Raw genomic sequence first — 19,477 nt, forward strand, 5'->3', positions numbered from 1 at the left:
GGCTGATGAGCAAAATGCTCTCAAGATTGTTTCCTTCCCTCAATAAAGGTGCAAACCAAACCAGTTCACCTAAGGAAGCCCTTGAAATGCAAGGCCCATGAGAAAACCCCCCAACCCAGAGTTAAAACGTCCATAAAAACCCCAGCCTTCACTCTCGAGCAGCGAGCTACCAGCTTCCGGGCTCCACTGCACTTCTCTAGCTGTAGCCTTTTCTTTCTCTCTAATAAATCGTACTTTATATACTGACTTTGGCTTGTCATTCAGCTGCCTCACGAGCCAGTTCCCTGGCCTGTGAAGACAAGGACTCTCGACACGGACACGTAACAACCCAGACCCTCGTGGCTCATGCCTGTAATCCTAGCTACTCAGGCGGCAGAGATCAGAAGGATCGCGGTTCCAAGTCAGCCCAGGGAAATAGTTCCTGAAATTCTATCTCGAAACAAACCCATCACCAAAAAAAAAAAAAAAAAAAAAAAAAAAAAAGGGCTCAAGGTGTAGGCCCTGAGTTCAAACCCCAGCACTGCAAAAAAAAAAATTTCATATGACTCAATGTTTCATCTTTATGAGTTCCCAACAAAGCTGTTGTTATTCCTTTTATACAAATAAGGCTTAAACTTTGTCAAATTCATCAGTTAAGTCATAAGCCTGAAATTTGAACTCAGGTCCCTGTGGGCACCAAAATAGTTTATTCCTGGCTTTTCTACATTTCCCAGCTTGGAGGCTGAGGCAAGGAGGTTCATTTGAACTGAGGAGTTTGAGGCCAGTCTCTGTAACATAGCAAGATCCTTTCTCAAGAAATAGGATCTTGAGGGAAAGGTCCTATTTCTTGAAGTTCTTTCCTCAAATGAGGGAAAAACAAATGAGGGGAAAAAAGAGAAATGTATGCTATTATTATACTTTAGTGTTCTAGGGTCTCCTATTTGACTTTATACTCCCCAAAGGCAAACTAATTCATGTTGTATCCTTTGTTTTTAGCATAAGGTCATATATATATATATATATATATATATATATATATTTTTTTTTTTTTTTGTGAGATTGATTGAGGTTTGAACACAGAGCTTCCAGCTTGCAAAGCAGGTGCTCTCCCACTTGAGCCACACCTCCAGTATATTCTGCTCTCGTTGAGATGAGGGTCTGGTGAACTATTTGCCTGGCCAGCCTCGAACTGAGATCCTCCCAATCTCAATTTACAAAGTAGCTAGGATTTACAGGTGTGAGCCATGGGCACCCAGCTATTTCCTTTTAGTTAGCTTAGAAAAATCTATGGGAAAAAAAAGGAATTATATTCACTAGGAACCTATGAAAAATTAAGGTGTTCTTCCCCATCCACCCAAAAAAACCAAAAAACAACACCTAGGTTCTAAGAGGCTCCAGAGCAAGAACTGCCCACAGCCAGCTGAGGGTCCTTCTTCCTCACCCCTGCTCCACAGACCCAGCCCACAGTGACCATGAGGCTCCCCTGCTAGGCCTGGGGATCCTCTGCTTTTCTACTCAGTCAAGGTCCATTGTCTCCTATGGTGTGCAGGTGCTGCAAGGGCCCTGCAGACCTGCTGATAGGTAAGGCACCGCTCAGTCCCTAATTTTGAATAGGGGTTCTTGGGACGAGATTCTCAGCTGTTAGGAATGAAAACCTCCACCCTGGCTTTGGATCTCCTATCCCCACTGGGCAGTCACATCCTTTATTCCTGGTTCCAAACCCTGGGAATCCCATCCATTCCCTAACATGTCTTGATCTTGGAACAGAGGAGTATCCATCAGTTAATTCTGGTTCTGCTGTTCACCCTAACTGAATTCCTTCATCTAGGCCAGTTTCTGGGGTTGGACATTCGAATTGGGGGGGGAGGGACAGTGATGTACCCCAGGCTGGTCTCAAACTTGAGATGCTCCTGCCTCAGCCTCCAAAGTGCTGGCACTGGAAGCACAAAAGACCATGCCCAGTAACAGTGATTTTCAGAACCCATCTTACCAAGTTTGACACTTCAACTTCTCCCAACACTGGTAAAGCACAGATAACTGACAGATGGATCCATAAACCTGGGCTCCAGGAAGCCCCACTTTTCCCTTCCTCCCCCCACATTAATTCATGTCACTTCCCCCTGGGGAAGGACAGAGTTCATGATCCTCACAACATCCTCATGTGGCACTGGCATACACACCTCACATATAAGGAAACTGAGTCACAAAGTTAACTGACTTGTCTGAGGCCATGAAGTGGAAGAGAAATTGAAAAGAGTTAAATTATTTTTTCTTTTCAATACTGGGTATATATTGCCGGGGCTGGTCAAAAACGCCTGGGATCAAGAGCATTTCTGGCCTCTGCCATCTGAGTAGCTGTGAGTATAGGTGTGTACCATCACACCTGGCTGGGAGTTGCTTTTTTTTTTTTTTTTTTTTTGCGGTACTGGGGTTTGGCTCAGGGCCTACCCCTTGAGCCATTCCACCAGCCCTTTTTTTGTGTGATTTTTTTTTTTTTTCCAGATAGGGTCTCATGAACTATTTGCCCAAGATTGGCTTTGAACCAAGGTCCTCCTGATCTCTGCCTCCTGAGTAGCTAGGATTATAAGTGTGAGCCACTGGTGCCCAGCTCTGGGAGTTGAATTCTTGGGTGCTTCAAGACCCCATCCACTTGAAAAAATTATTCCTTTGAGATGCTGAGGAACGAACCCAAAGCCTAGTGCACATGCTAGGCAAGCACCCTGCCTCTTGCTACATCCTCAACACACCTGTCCTTTTTTTTTTTTTTTGGTGGGGGGGCAGTCCTGGAGATTGAAGTCATTGCCTCACACTTACTAGGCAAACAATCTACCATTTGAACCTTGCCCCTAACCCTTTTGCTTTTTAGTCTATTTTTCAGATAGGGTCTCACACCTTTGCCTAGGCCAAATGCTAGTTAATGCAGAGTCATGGTCATAGCTGTGAGGAGCCAAGCAGCACACAGGATCATCTCACTTTGCTCATCAACTAAACTTCCTCAGTGTAGGAAAATGGCAAACCCAACAATGCCTCAGCAAAATGTGACTTCTTGTGTCATCCTACTAAGGAAGAAAACAAGCTCCCTGATATACAATGAAAGAGCAGGAGAAACTGCACTGCATGTGACTCTCACCTATAATCCTAGCTACTTGGGAGGCTGAGATTGGGAAGATTTTGGTATGAGGCCAGCCCAGGCATGAAACTCCATCTTGAAAATAACCAGAACAAAATGGGCTGGAGGTGTGGCTTAAGTGGTAGAGCACCTGCTTTGCAATCAGGAAACCCTGAGTTCAAACTCCAGTCCTGCCAAAAAACCAAAAGACAAAAGACTGCAGTGCAGCTGATGAGCTTAGGAGAGACTGCCTAGGCTTAAGCCATTTTCCCAAGCATTACCAAAACACGTTTAGAACAAATCAGACAATCTCCCTCATCTTTCATTCTCATTATAACCCTGCAAGATAGCTCCCATTATCATTGAAGAAAAACCACAGAACAGGAAGGGTGAATAACTTATCCATATGGCTGCTGCTACAGAGCATTAGAGGGGCTGGATGTGACTCAGTTGTTGGTTCTTGTCTAGCATGCCTGAGGCCCTGGATTTCAAACCCAGTCAAGCACCACAAACAAATACAGGAGGCCATTGGATTTGAAATAAGCTCTTATACTAGACCCCAACAGACCAGACTAAAAACAGAGTCACTCCCACTGAAGTTCCAAGTCACCAAGGTGAAACTTTATCAGACCCAAAATATCAGGATTAGAAAGAATAGTCAAATTTCATTAGCATAATAATGAGGTCCTGTGCCTTAATGCTTTCACAGAAAAAGTACCCAGAAGTAACCTTATGTAACTAGTTAATTTTCTATTGCTCTGTCTCCCTGTCCCCAACTTACAAGAAAGTAACTTAAGTGATCAATCTTCTTTTTTTCTGGTTTCTTCGGCTCTTTTCTGTCTACAAAACCAACTTCCTCTGGTCACTCACTGGAAGCACTCGTTCCATTTAATGGAATAAAGTGTTGCCTGATTTTTGAGTTAAGGGGAAAAAAAACCAGCAGAGTAAGATTGTTAAACTAAATTTTAACTTTGTCCTTGACACTGTGGTAGACAGGGGTTTGAACACAGGTCCGAATCTAAACCTCATTTCCCACCTTATTGCTACATTATGCTGCTTCATCAGCTGGTAGGCAGATGGAATGAAAAAAGACAAATTGTCAACATGTCACTCTTGAGGATGTAACTGGAATTTCACATAATTTTGCAGCATTTTTCTTTTTTTGGTAGTATTGGAGCTTCAACTTGAGTCACTCCTCCAGCCCTGTTTTTTTTTTTTTTTCTTTTTGTTTGGGATTTTTCGAGATAGGGTCTCGGAAAACTATTTGCCTGGACTGGCTTCGAACCGTGATCCTCCTGATCTCTGCCTCCTGGTGTGAGCCACCAGCGCCCAGCTTGTAGTATTTTTCTTTTTAATCATGTAATATTTTTGCCAAAACTGTCTAACTGGGTTTTGACAGTTAAGAAACAATCAGGCAGATGCAGGTGGGCTTCATTATGCTGTGTATGTATATGTATGTAACAGCACTTCGATCCCCTTCACCACCCCCATACTCATTCCTCCCCCTCACACTGACCTGCCCCAGACAGTCTCTTTACACTCATGTCCCATTACTATTATCATTATCACTTTAGGTCTAGAGTCCACACGAGTGGGGTTTAAATTCATGGCCTCGAGTTTGCCAGGCAGGTGCTCTACCACTTGAGCCACTCAGCCCTTTTTATGTGTGTTAGGTATTTTCAAAATAGGGTCTTTACAAACTATATGCCAGGTTGGCCTTAATCCTCAAACTTCCTCCTGATCTCTGCCTCCCGAGTAGAGCAAAAGCCACTGGTGCCCTGCTAATATTTGGCTTTTTGACCTTGGCTTATCTTGCTCAACAGCAGGATCTCCAGTTCCACTAGTTTTCCTGCAAGCTTTAAATGTCACTATTATTATCATCATCATTATCATTATTTTTGATAGGGTCTTGTTATGTAGTCCAGGCAGGCCTTGAACTCGAGGTCATTCTGCCTCAGCCTCCTGAGTGCTGGGATTACAGATGGGCACCATCACACCAAGCTTTCCATTATTTTAATTTAAAGGTTGGCAAACTTTTTCTGTAACTGGCCAGAGCCAAACAGTAAATATGTCTGATTTTGTGGACCATGTAAGTCTGCCACAACTACTCAACTCTTCTAACACAATTGCCACAGATAATGCACAATTTGAATGCACTTTTTGTCACTGAACTGTACACTTATGGTTAAGATGGTAAGATTCTGTTCTGGTATTTTACCAGTTAAAAACAGCAAGGCCAGGCACAGTGGCTCCAGCCTGTAATCCTAGTTAATGAGGATCAGGAGGCTGAGGGAAGAAGTTTCTTGATCAATGGCTGGGCTCAGTGGCATGTCACAGTGGGCGTGTCATCCCAGCTATGCAGAGCAGCACAAATAGGAGGATCGTGGTCCAGGCTGGCCAGCGCATAGAGGGAGACCTTAGCTCCAAAATAATCAATTCAAAAAGGGCTGGAGGAGAGGCTAAAGTGGTTAAGTGCCTGCTTAGCAAACTCAAGGCCCTGAGTTCAACCCTATAGTACTGCAAAAAAAAAAAAAAAGACATAATATACAAGTAAATGAGTGTGGCTGTGTGCCACTAAATCCTTGTGGACACTGAATTCTGAATTTCATATGATTTTCATATGCCAGGAGATATTTTCTGGCCCATGGGCTATAGTTTGCCGGCCTCTACCTTAGAGATAAAGGAAATTATGCTCTCCTCTTTACCACAGTGCCAGCCATCAGCCTATTTTATGCCTAAGTCCAAATGACTTTCCTTGCAAATCTTACCTTTTGCTGTTTCAAACCTAAAATTCTTCTCACTAGTTTTACTCCTTTCAGAGCTAAGGCCTCCTTGACCTCCCTCCCATGCCTGAAATTTAACAGGCTCAGAATCAAATATAGCACCTTCTTTACTTTGCTCCAAGTGCCTTTTTGCTGACTCCTCTATTCCTACATGGCATCATCTCTTCAACCTGCAAAACAGGCTTTCCCAGAGTTCTCATTCCCTCATCAAATTATCAACTGTACCACAGTAATGTGACTCTTCATGTTTGCTATACAGTAGGCATTCAATGTCTGTGATCTGAATCATAGCATCATTTCACTCTTGTTGATAGCTGTGCACCTACTTTCCCCCTTTCGCTTTCTCCCATGACCACGAGCCACGAGGACAGACCATTTTACTAGTCTGGCACTCCTCCTATTATGTCAAGAGCATGTGATATTAACAGTCTTTTCTCAGCTAGTTATGATTTGTAACTCCTTTGTATCTTGGTAATTGAAGCAGGTTTAAATGTGATTACATATGTATATACAAGAGTTGTTTAAAGAAAAAAAATCTCCCTTCCCTACTACTGTTTGGCCTTGGTGCAAAGGCCAAATATATCACACAATATTTAAACTACCTTTGGGATTAATTCTCTAGGCTTCAACTTTTCCTCAGAGGCCTCTATTCCTTCACAGAACTTTTAAAATCTGCTGTATTTGTGTGTGATAATTCTGTGTAACAGCCCTTCTCTCACACCAAGACTTGTACACATCAGGCACGTGCTCTACCACTGAGCTACACCCCCAGCCCCACATCAAGATTCATGAGGGGCAGGACTAGGTTAGCATGCATTCCTGGAGGGAGTAACATGAACAATGTCCATGCTACAGAGGAAGCAGTGGGGATGGGGCTGCTACACTCTAAATAGGCATATATGCTATTTCAATTGATTCCTGATTTCTACTTAACAAGGTGGTAAGTAAGGGGACAAATATTTATAAAAGCTACTGTTCTAAAACCTTACCAAAATGGGCTGGGGATGTAACTCAGTTTGCCTGAGTGTGGAGTGCTTGACTGGCATGCACGAGGCCCTCATACTGCAGGAAAACAAGAACCAAAGAGTTCCTGACATGGCCTTCCAGAGAAGACATCTAAATTTCAACCTGATATTAACGGTTCTGCTCCTGCAGTCTCATTAGCCATGCCAGAGTCACCCAGACTCAGAACCTCTTTATCCTGCAGCTGTGTTGCAGTATTATGGGCCTTCCAAAGTGAGACAGGATTCAAGTTTTCTCTTAAGAGGTAAACCCATTTACTCCCGTTTTTGTTTGTTGGTTTGTTTTTTTGTGGCAGTACTGGGTTTGTATTCAGGACTTCGTACCTGCTAGGCAGGTATTCTACTACTTGAGCCAAGACACCAGCCCTGTTTTGTGTTAGGTATTCTCGAGATAGCGTCTCATGAACTATTTGCCCAGGCTGCCTTTGAACTGCGATCCTCCTGATCTCTGCTTCCCAGAGTAGATAGGATTACAGGTGTGAGCCACCAGCACCTGTCCCATTCTTTAATAAGAACGCCTCCAAAACTATGTCAGCAAATACTTTGCAGGAAAGGACAGTAAGAGAAGCGCAAGGTCTAAGAGGCTTTGGCTACCACACAGCACACTTTTAAGCTTACTTCACCTGCTTTGGGAAAGTACACAATTTGATCCACTACCATAGACAGTTTCCTAAGGCCAGGTCCTTATTGGCCCTATCAAGAAGAAAATTATTTATAAATGACGTCTAGCCTTGAGCTCATTTACCAGCCAGAGTACCCAGATACGTTGATGAAGCTGACTTTCACAGCTGATGGGTTTCCAGACAATTACAGCAGCTTCTCAGCATGTAACAAGGCAACAAAAGGAGAAACCAGTGGCCCCACAGCACTGCATCTTCTGCTTCTTAATGCAAGCAATGGAACCATAGCTAATTTCAGTTCAAACTCATTTCCCTTTTATTAAAGTCCAAGTTACCATTACATGGTTTGATACTCAATAAAGGAAAATTTGTTCGAATAAGGTAATTTGTTATATCAGCATTTCCAGGTGATGGTGTACAATCAAGTAACAATATCAGTAAGTCTGTAGGAAGCCCATCTGTAAGAGAAAAACACAAAGAATTAACAAGCAAAGCGTTAATAAAGATAGCTGGAAATCTTATTTAAAATAACCTTTGGAACTACAGCCCTGGGAAATTACTCTCTCTGTAGCTTTTTCTGCTCTTATTTTAATTGGATACACTCCTTTTGAAACTTTTATAAGACAATTTAGTTCCACTTTTTAAAAAATAAAGGTCCTCTTACTCTTAGGAAGCAAATCCTCTATTTGAGCCTCATTATTAATGTCTATGAGGAAGGAGACTGTCCTTGGTAAATGCCTCAGAACCAAAATGCCTGCACTAGATGCTTGGCATAGTAAGAGCAATGGACTGAGGCTAGAATGCCTGGGTTTACACCACTACTTATATGGCCTTGAACAAGGCATCTCAGATTCCTCATCAGTAAAGCAGGAAAATGGAAATAATTTTAACAACAGTAAATATCTCATAGGATTGCTATGAGAATTAAATGAGTTAATATAGACGGCACTTACAACAGTGCCTAGCACAGTAAAAGCTATGTACACTATGTTTGTTAAATAAAATGAGTTACTGCTTATAAATTTTGTTTTACAGAGGATTTTCTACATTCTGCCCACTGCCTAGATAATCTTGTGATGTGATGGTTTTTACTACTTAATCTATCTTTCCACAGAGAACGAGATATCAAATAAGTTTTACTACTGAATAGATTTTTTTGTCTATTAAGTTCTAACCTAGACACACAAAAATATCAAATTAACTTTGCTAGTAAAAAAAAAAAAAAATAATAAGGGCACACAGAGAGCTCCAACTCTATGTGAAACCAGTCATTTCTTGGGAAAAAACAAAAACCAAAAAACAGCTCACAGGGTTGGCAGAATGACTTAAGTGGTAGAGTGCCTGCCTAGCAAGCGTCAGGCCCTGAGTTCAAACCCCAGTATCACCAGAAATAAAATCATTGAGACTGGAGGAGTGGCTCAAGCAGTAAAAATGGCTGCCTAGAAAGTATGAAGCCCTGAGTTCCAAACCCCAGTGCTGGGAAAAAAACCAAAAAAACCCACAAATGAAATATGGCAAAATAATAATATATGAAAATCTTGGGTGGGTATGCATGGAATCACTGTGCTATCATCTATGCTAGTCTTTACACTTGAAATAGTTCACGGAGAGATTTTTAAATACGGAGGATTTTGGCTGCCTTCACACCAGTAAGAGAATGAAGACAACTAGAAGTAATTTCAGTTCTTTACATTTATCACCATGGTACTCTCTAAGTCCCTTATGCTCATGGCCATGACCTCTAGCTAGAAGAGCTCTGAGAGTGCTCAGAGTCCTCCCTCCTCGGTGGTGTGCTGCTCACCTATGGGGGTTTACACTTTGTCAAGGCCCAGTTCCTCTGGAGTGGAGATTCCCAGTTCGTTTAAAGTTGGTCTAAGTTCCTGGATGACATATGGGTAGATTTCCTTATGAGGTCCTGCTTTGTCCTGTTAGCAAAGAAAATAGTCAAGTTAACTCTGAGAAGTTATCTCTAACAAAATTGAACTTGAGAAAGCTTTAAATCATTTATCTATGCCGAAGTTGGAAGCACAGAATTAACATAAATTATCTATTTTCATGCGACATATTTGTCCAATGAAGAAACCAATCTATACTGTGCAAAGTAGGTTTTAAAAGTATTTTGAGCTGGGTGTGGAAGTGCACAACTATAACCCCAGCTACTGGAAGGTGGAGGCAGGAGGATCATGAGTTTGAGTAAAGCCCAGACAACGTTAATGAGACCCTACCTCAAAAACAAAATATAAACAAAAGGGCTGGGGGCATGGCTCAAACGGTAGAGTGTCTGCCTTCTAAGGTATGCAAGGCCTTGAATTCAATTCCAGTACCACCGAGAAAGAGAGAGAGAGAGAGAGAGACAGAGAAACAAAGACAATTAAGACTAAATTCAGAAAAAAAAATTTAAGTCTAGAATTACTGGAAAAGAATGTGGTGATGACAGAATTTTCTAAAGATAATTAAACGTGCACAGCAGGCAACAGGAAAAATTGAGTTAACACAGGGTAAGGTTTTAATTTGCCTCCAATGTAAAATCCTAACTGAATTAGCTACCAGTGCTGAACGGATCTCTAATTATTTTGCCCACTACAGATAAAGTAATGGCACTTTGCTCCTTACGGACCTTGAACTTCTCACAGACCACAGCATCTCATCTGCAGAGCTGCACTCAGGAGTATCTATGTCCAGGACAGGAGGCTTTCGAAATACTCACCAAACACACACGTCTATATTACTAGTACTTGCACAGTAATAACCAGTTAGTTCTGGGAAGTCCCATCCTAAGAAAACTAACAACATTTCATTTCATATCATTTCACAAATAGCAAAAGGATGAATACCTTTTCTATGCCCTCAATTATTCATTCAGATCAATTTTCAAATAAAATTGCTGAGCCAAAGTATATCATGCACATTTTTTAATATGTTGGACAAATTTTAATTACAATGTATATTTCCTCTAGCTATTTAAGAACTAATAGTAGATTATTAGGGAAGAGAATGGGGATCCGAGGAAACAGGATAAGAGAGGGGAATAAGGAGGTTTGATATGATCAAAGAATATAATACACACGAATCACATTGAAGTTCACTATTTTGTACAATTTAATGTTCACTATTTAAAAAAAGAACTAATTTTAGGTAGTTTAACAAATTTAAAAACACAATATGCTGATATCTGATCAACAGCCCTTCTACTTCTGAAATAATTTTAGCATTGTTATTTCACTGACCTTAACAACTTCTAGGATGCGAACAGCACTAGCAAAATCATTTAACCGTCTGCAAGCCCGCAAAGCAGCATCAATGATTTTGGGTTCTGGAACCAGATCATAGCCAACAAGAGTGTTCATCCCTGTTAAATTAAAAAGAAGGGTAAGTCAACCTGAAATGCCCTCACTTAAATTAAAATTTAGTTCTATATATTCTTACTGAATTATGGACATGTGACTGTATCTGTTTGGGCCTCTATTATCTATAAACTGAGAATTTACCTTTAACAAATTCTAGGTGATAAAATAACAATGGCTCTTCCACAGTGAATTAGTAAAATTATGCAACATGCAGACAGACAGAAAAACTCTTAAACGCAACACTATTTTCATAATTTTTCTCTTCAAACAAGAGGGTCATTTTCAACTTAAATTTAACTCCTAATATGATACACCTATTTTAGATGCTTTAAAACAGATTGTATTGGAAAGTAATCTAAAAACAACCAGAAAAATGCCAAGGAAGAGTTAATGAAGCCCAAATGAGGACATTAAGGAGACATTATAGAGAAACACTAGTATAAAGACTCATAAACGTTCAGCCAGAAAATGATTCTTTTCGTGTCTGCACAAAATAACACATAATAAAATTTAAGACTCACTTAATGGGAATGCAGAATTACTGTGCTTTTCATTACTTCTACTCAAGACTATTCAGTAACAATTTCCCTGGCTGCATCAGTGAAGTCATTACGTTCCAGCAGGGAAGTTTAAGGTACTTAGGTTTCTTGCTTTTATTGTTGTAAAATATTCAAACAAACGATACAAGTGAATACAAATCATACATACAGCTGTACACCCACAGACCCTGAATTCTTGGTCTGAGATAGATTACTATATACCTACAAGGAGTACTAGTTATCTTTAATGATACTTATTCATGTTTAAAAAAATCTGCAAATTTAGGGCAAAACTCTAAAGAAAAAAATAAAAACCTCAAACCATTACTCAGAGGGGAAGAGAAACAAATGACTGCTTGTGTAAATTACCTAAAAGGTACAAAACTGTTAACTGCTCAACTAGACCTATTTCTGTAGCAGTAGTTTTCAACTGAGAGATTTTGTCGCCAGGGGACACTGGGCAATGACATTTTTGGTTTCTACAACTGTGGTGTATATATAGTGCATATAATGGGTAGAGGCCAAAATTACTGCTCAACATACTATACTGCAAAGGACAGCCACATGCAACAAAGAATTATCTGGCTCAAAATGCCCACAGCAACTGCTGTATACCCGTTTCTCAGGAAGCTCTACAGAAGCTGTAAACTCTCCTAACCTCAAGCTCCATGACAGTACCCGGTTTACATGATGCATGTCTTCAAAATACTCGCTTTCAACAAAGTGGAGAGAGAGTGCACATTTACACACTGAAGTAGACAATGTCTACATTCTAATTACCTTTACGTAATTCCCAAGCATCTATGTCTGGCTTGTTGAAGTATGTCACCCAACGAGCATCAAACTCCTCATCTGTCTCATGTGACCCATGGGAATAGCAGCGAGTTAACTGGATAGCTACAATGAAAAGAGGTAATGTCAATGTGTAGCTGAGCTGGGAGCTCATGCTATAATCCTAGGTACTTGGGAGGTAGAGATCAGGAGAATGGAGGTTCAAGGCCAGCCGGGACTACAAAGTTTGTGAGATCCACCTTCCCCCCCATCTCAACCCATAGCTGAGCGCAGTGGTGCACACCTGCTACCTCAGCTACCATGGGAAACATACATAGGAAGTTCACGGGTCAAGCCAGCCTGGGTAAAATTGAGACTCTGTCTCAAAACCACAGCAAAGAGAGGTTGGAGGCATGGCTCAAACAGTAACATCCGTCTCTCAGGTGCAAAGCCCTGAGCTCAAATGACAGTAGCCGCACCCCCATCCAGTAGTTCACTAACTTGCTCAATGCATTAAGCTGTTTTTTTTATTTGGTTGGTTTGAGACAGGGCCTTGACATGTAGCCAGGCTGGCCTCCAGCTTTGTTCTCCTGCCTCAGCCAACATGCCCAGCTCTTCTCATTTTATTTATTTATTTTTTTCATTTTTCTTTTATTATTCATATGTGCATACAAGGCTTGGTTCATTTCTCCCCCCTGCCCCCACCCCCTCCCTTACATTATTTTTTTGGTGGGACTGGAGTTTGAACTCAGAGTTTTGTGCTTGCAAAACAGGCCCTCTTTTACTTTTGAGCCACACCTCCAATACATTTTGCTCTGATTATTTTGGAGGCGTAAGCCATTGGCGCCCGGCTTCTTCTAATTATTCTTTGAAGGCTTCTTAATATTCTCACTTAAATTATCATTTGAGCCTACAGCAAAATACCTATCATTAGTCCCACAAGATCACAGCACAAGTCCAATTTCCCCAAGACGAAGCTACCTCTACAGTCCATGCCCAGAACGAAGTGAGACATATATATAAAAAAGGTGAAAGTAGACATGTTTTAACTTTTATGACAAGAAAAACAACAACAAAAAGCTCTCTAGGCCTAAATGTACCTGATAAATCCAAATATTTAGTCAAAACTATACAGCAGCCAGGCATGAGTGGCTCAAGCCTGGAATCCCAGCTACTCAGGAGGCAGAGATCAGGAAGATTGTGGTTGAAGCCAGCCGGGGCAAATAGCTCTCAAGACCCTATCTCCAAACAAAACAAAACAAAACACCTATCACAAAAAGGGCTAGCAGAGTGTCTCAAGATGCAGGCCCTGAGTTCAAACCTTAGTACTGCCAAAAAAAGAAAAAAACAAAACCCACAAAACCTATGTGGCTATTTAATGTCTTACAACACGAATACATTTGATATAACTGAAAACATAGATTGTAATAACCTTTTATCCTAATGCTCTCAAGAATTTTTAAGCCACCATTTTAAAAAACCAACTATCCTTGCACTGAATACTCAGTGCAAGTATAAAATACAAGCACTTTGGAAGACTGTTTAGTTTCTTATCAAGTTAAACACACAGGCACCATATAACCCAGTAATTCCATTCCTGAGTATTTACTCAAGAAAAATGAAATTATATCCACATTCTCCCCAGAGATAAGTTTTTTTCCTGTGCTAGAGATCCAGCCCTGAGCAGTGTACATGTAGTCAAATGCTCTACTTTGACCTATATCCCAGTCCCAGAGTTAACTAGAAAACTTTACCCTTCCTTCTACCAAGAAAAGTATCCTTTTCTCGACCAATTGTTTTGTTCACTAGGCATGGACTTGAAGAGTGCTAGTTTTCTTTTCTAACTGTGAAACAGATAACCAACAAAATTTAATCCAAGGAAACCTTGACCTTCAATTTGATCACCTCTCTTCCAGAAGTCAAATTACAAACTAGTTATACCCAAAAACTCTATTATACAGCAATTGTTTGGAATACCAAGCATGCACTGAGAATACAAATCTCTTCTGTAAGTGTAAAAATAGCCTCTCCTACTTGGTTTACTTAAACTGTATTCCTAATCCACTAAAGGTAAGAGCCGAATTTATTCCCTTAGCAATGGACAAGTACCCATATACTTCACATGTTTTATTTTAGGGAAATTACACAGCCATCCCACCATTACCACCTCACTTAAGTACAGCCTCTTCACCCTGCTGTGAGGCTTGAAAGGCAAAATTTTGGCAAACAATTAGTGCTTTGATACAACATGAACATACCAGGGGAGGAAAAGAGAAGCAACTGTGAAAAACAGGAACGTTTGGTGTAGCTCAGGACTTGATCCCCAACACAGAGCAGGGGACATTTTGGAAAAAAAAAAAAAAAAAAAAAAAAAGGTTTTTGGTATTCACTACATGCTCCATTTTTCTTTTAAAAGCTAATATGCTTTAAAAAAACAAAAACAAAAAACCCTAAGGAGCCAAGCACCAATGGCACATGTCTATAATTCTATGTACTTGGGAGGCTGAGATAGGGAGGATTGAATTTTGAGGCCAGCATGGGCAAATAGTTTGCAAAAATAACCAGAGCAAAATGAACTAGAGTCTGGATCAAGTGGTAGAGCACCCGATTTGCAAGTGTAAAGTCCTGAGTTCAAAAAAAAAAGGTACAGCACAAACTCAACCCCACGCCAACCTCCTACCCTTCCGGGTCCTTCCATAACTCTCAGGAAAAGGAGGTAGAAGCCAGGCTTTCATAGGTTTTAAGGACTGACTTAAATCACCTAATTCAGCAGTTATTGGTAAATGACTGTGCTTCAAGTTGGAAACCACTTCATGGACCAAATACTAGATTTAGGTTGTTACTTATGGCCCCTTAAGCCTACCTCCAAGGCCTCTCTTTCCTGAAATGAGAGGCTGAGATGAGGAGTACTGAAGTTCAAAGCCAGTTCCCACAAAAAGCTCAAAAGACCCTATCTTGAAAACATCCAACACAAAAAAGGACTGGCCTACTGGTTCAAGTGGTAGAGCACCTGCCTAGCAAGCATGAGGCCCTGAGTTCAAACCCCAGTACCCCCAACACCAAAAAAGAAATCTAACTCTTTTTTACTTTTTTTTTTTGAGATAGGGTCTCATTAGATAGGCTGGGTTAGCCCTGTTTGAGATTCCTGTCTGGGCTGGTGGAGTGGCTCAAGTGGTAGAGCACCTGTCTAGCAAGCGTGAGACCCTGAGTTCAAATTCCAGTACCACCCAAAAAAAAAAAAAGATTCCTGTCTCTGCCTCCCTGAAGTGCTAGGATCATAGATGATTACAGACGTGGGTTACCTTGCCTGGCTTTTTTGACTTTCGTTTAGTGGCATTGGGGATTGAACCCAGGGCCTCCAGCAGAACTCACTATCACTTGAGCCACACCTCACCCTTCTTGTTTTGTATATTCTTGAGATAAGGTTAACTTTGCCTGGGCTATAGCTCGGATTATAGATGTACACCACCATGTGGTTGCTTTTTTGACTTTCAGTTGCATAAAACCTCTATGGTCTCACAGTGGTAACAAACCTCTACCTATAATGCCCAAAAATTATCCAAAAGGACTGGAGATGTAGCTCAGTGGTAGAGCACTTGCATGATATGCACAAAGCCCTGGGTTCCATCCTCAGCACTGAAAAAAAAAAAAAAAATCCAAAAATGAAATACACTTTAATAAAGCAAACATATAGTTTAGGTATCACATAGCAGCATTTCAGTCAAACACAGACTGCATATAAGAAGGAATACACCACGCAGCCTTAAGCAAAACATGACTATATTATTTGCACTGCATAAGGTAACAGAAAATTACATTATCTCACTCAAACCTTACAACTACTAAACATTATCCTGATTTTACACAAGAGGCAATTGAGGCTTAAGATTAAGTAACATGTCCAAGGTCACACCGATAAAAAGCAGCTGACACAACTTGTGATCAATACTGCCTCCCGGTGGCAAATATTTAAGTGTAAAGGACCGAATGCCTAAAATAAAGCCTTGGGTTTATGAATTACACTCCAGAGGGTGAAGAGAATGCCTGGGAGATAAACCACCAGGAAAAAAAGAATCTACTTAATATAGGGTTTGCCAAAAACCTCTGCCATTTCCCAAAACTGCTAAATGTAGAAATTTTTTTCCAGAAACTTTTAAGATGTCAAAAGAAACCTCCAACCGTGTTATCTACATAAAAACTAATCTAATACTTGCTACTTCAGCAATTACATAAGTAAAGAAACAAAATCCCCACAAAATCTGACAAACATCAGGATGGGCCGAACCAACAACTTTTATAGTTAAGAAACAAATAGGTGGGCCCCCGACTTCTCTTGTAAAATACGATAATCTCCACGGTCTGAAAAGTGTGTGTCAGCCATACTGTTTTATGATCCATTATGAAACATAAAAGTCTGGATTGAATAAAGCACAAAATATTCTTGAGATTCAAACAGTCAAGGAAGTGTGTTACTAGTTTTTGACTACCTGAGTTATTTTACTGTTTCAGTATGTCAAACTTCAGGTCATATAGGACCTAAATCTCATAATATACATACTACCACCATGAACCAAGATCCAGGTACAACTACAATTAAAAGTACTGGGGGCTGGAGCTGGAGCTCGGTGATGGAGAACTTGCCTGAGCATGCATGATCCCCAGCATCACACAAAAGGACTACTACAGTGCTGGACATAAAATCTCCCGGAACACATGTAAAGAGGAGGGTAAAATATAGGAGACAATTAGCACATTTCATACTCCAGCAACGAGGCTTCTTCTAATCCAAACGGAGGGTGCGGCAGGACCCAAAAATGAATGTTTGCAGACATGTTCGCAAGAGTCACATTCGTACCCTAAAACCTATCCAGAACGCTCAGGCTCTCTTCCAAACCGCAAGCAACCCACCACCCGCTTCCATGTGTCCGAACGTGGCTCAACAGTCACTACGGCCAGCACGGGCTGCGGAGGTGACAAGCAAACCGTCAACAGAAAACCGTCGGACCCGGGTCTACGGTGCCCATACGGAAGCAGGGAGCGCGCGAGGCGACGCCGGGGCGGACGCCGCGCCCCGAGGCTCAATGTCACCTTCGCCAGGACACTGCGGGCCGGCGGGCGGAGTCCGCTCGGGGCCAGGTGGCCATAGGGTCGTCCGGGGACACGGTCACGGCCCTGGGGCGGAGGGGGGGAACCCCGCGCCCCTTCCCCGGTCACACCTGACCCGTGGCGATGCCGGCGCCGGAAAGTCGCAGCCGAGAAAGGCCCCCGGGCGCGCCCCCACGTCCTCCGCGGCTCGAGGCAGCAGCGAGGGCAGTGGCAGTCCCAGGGCTCGGTCGCCCGCCCGCAGGGCAGAGGCTAGGCCGCCGGGGGAGCCTGCCCTCGAGTGGCGTGGGGGCCCAGGTCACCGCAAGGACACACGGGCGCGGGCTCCGGCGGGCGGACGGCTTACCGGCGACAGGGCTCGGGGCCGGGGTCGAGTGCCGAAGGCCTCGGGAGCCGGCCCGGGAGGCTGCGGCCAGAGCGCAGCGGCGGAGAGCAGCGCCTAGCATCGCGGCGATGGCGGCGCGCTGGCTGAAGCCGGAGAGAAGCCGGGTGTGAGCTCGCGGGCCGCTCCGGAGCTCGCGGGGGCGGGACTCACGCAGCGACGCAAAGTGGGAGGGGCGTGTAGCCCCGCCCCCTGCGGCGGGCTACGGCGGGGCGCTGAGGACAAACCACGTGGGCGCCTCGCGCTTCCTCCGCCTCAATGGGTGGCCTTAGTGGATCCGCCAGGGACTGTGTGAGGGATCGAGCCCGCCAATGGAGGAAACTTTACCACCGCAATATGGAGATAATAGAAATAACAATGACCAGTTGTAATAAAAATACTCAGCCGGGTGCCGGTGGTTCACTTCTAGCTGGCATCTGTAATTTTAGCTATTCAGGAGGCAGAGATCAGGAGATTCGCAGTTCAAAGCCAGCCTGGGTTCTCGAGACCCTATCTCAAAAATCCCATCACAAAAAAGGGCTAGTGGAGTGGCTCAAGGTGTAGGCCCTGATTTCAAGCCCCAGTACCTGAAAAAAGGAAAAAAAAAAAAAGGAAAAATTAAAGAAATAAGTTCCCCTTATAAATGGGAACAACCAGAGCTTGATCCTATTGGGGACCCATGTGACAGTGCAGAAGGAAATGCAGGAACCCATGGAAGGATTGAGGAGGCTAAGGGGGGTTCTTTATTGGCCGAGGGCTGTTCCTGGCACTTCTGAGCAAAGTACGCCCTCTAGCAGAAAAATCATAGGGGTAAAAAGCCATCAGAAATGGCTAAGGGTTTGGGGAAGGCATCATGCAGTATCATCTACCACAACCAGGACCTAAACCTAAGTCCCACAGGGCAACTAGGTCAGGTCTGCGATAGCAACATAAGGGAGGCAAAGGCAGTAGGACCATGAGTAAGAGACCAGCCTAGGCTATAGAGCAAGCTTGTGTTACAAAACAAAACCAAATCTTTGCTCACTGGATCTCCCCTTGAGACTAAAATAAGAGAACAAATGGGAAAGAAACTGCCTACATTCATGGGAATGTATTAGTGACTATTCTTATATCATCAATTGACAAGCATTAAAAGATGAGTCCAAGTCAGGCACCCGTGGCTACTTGGGAGGCTGAGATTAGGAGGATCACGAGTCAGGGCCAGTCCGGGGAACTAGTTCAGGAGACCCCCATCTCCAAAATAACCAAAGCAAAATGGACTAGAGGTGTGGCTCAAGCAGTACAGCACCTGTGAAGCCCTGAGTTCAAACCCCAGTCCCACTTCAAAAAAAAACAAGTCTAACTTCTTCATTTTACAGATAAGAAAGCACTCAGAAATTAGTTTGTTGCAATTGAGGCTCTTCCCCACGTCTTCAGTTCTGAGGATTCTCTGTATTTTTATGACCAACTGCCTAACTCTATTCCCTACAAGAAGGCTTCTTATTTTTATTTATTTATTTTTTGTGGTTCTGGGGTTTGAACTCAGGGCCTACACCATGAGCCACTCTACCAGCCATTTTTGTGATGGTTTTTTTTCCAAGATAGGGTCTCATGAGGTATTTGCCCTGGGGCTGGCTTGGAATCCTCCTGAGTGGCTAGGATTACAGGTATGAGCCACCAGCCCCTGGCTAGGAAGGCTCTTGACTCTCTTGCAGACCCTCTGAAATGGGGTTGATCAAGTTCCAAAACTTTTACATCTAATCTGGTCTCAGTTAATACATCTTGACTCTGAGCCCCTGCGCAGTGGGGCACTTTTCCCAGGCCTGAATGATTTGATGCCACCCAGAGTTAAAGTAAGTCTCCT

General features: G+C 42.6%; 1 protein-coding gene across 1 annotated transcript; it reads right to left on the reverse strand.

The window, feature by feature from the left end:
* Nucleotides 1-7,805: 7,805 nt before the first annotated feature.
* On the reverse strand, nucleotides 7,806-17,806 carry Cox5a (cytochrome c oxidase subunit 5A). Its single transcript, XM_020178760.2, has 5 exons — nucleotides 17,620-17,806; nucleotides 12,180-12,296; nucleotides 10,741-10,862; nucleotides 9,315-9,438; nucleotides 7,806-7,971 (listed from the first exon to the last, which is right to left on the reverse strand). Exons 1-4 carry the CDS (start codon nucleotides 17,717-17,719, stop codon nucleotides 9,325-9,327), a joined length of 453 nt encoding a protein of 150 aa, XP_020034349.1. The 5' UTR covers nucleotides 17,720-17,806; the 3' UTR covers nucleotides 7,806-7,971; nucleotides 9,315-9,324.
* Between the last annotated feature and the right edge of the window lie 1,671 nt (nucleotides 17,807-19,477).

Source organism: Castor canadensis, chromosome 19, assembly GCF_047511655.1.
Source record: "Castor canadensis chromosome 19, mCasCan1.hap1v2, whole genome shotgun sequence".
NCBI classification, from domain to species: Eukaryota; Metazoa; Chordata; class Mammalia; order Rodentia; family Castoridae; genus Castor; species Castor canadensis.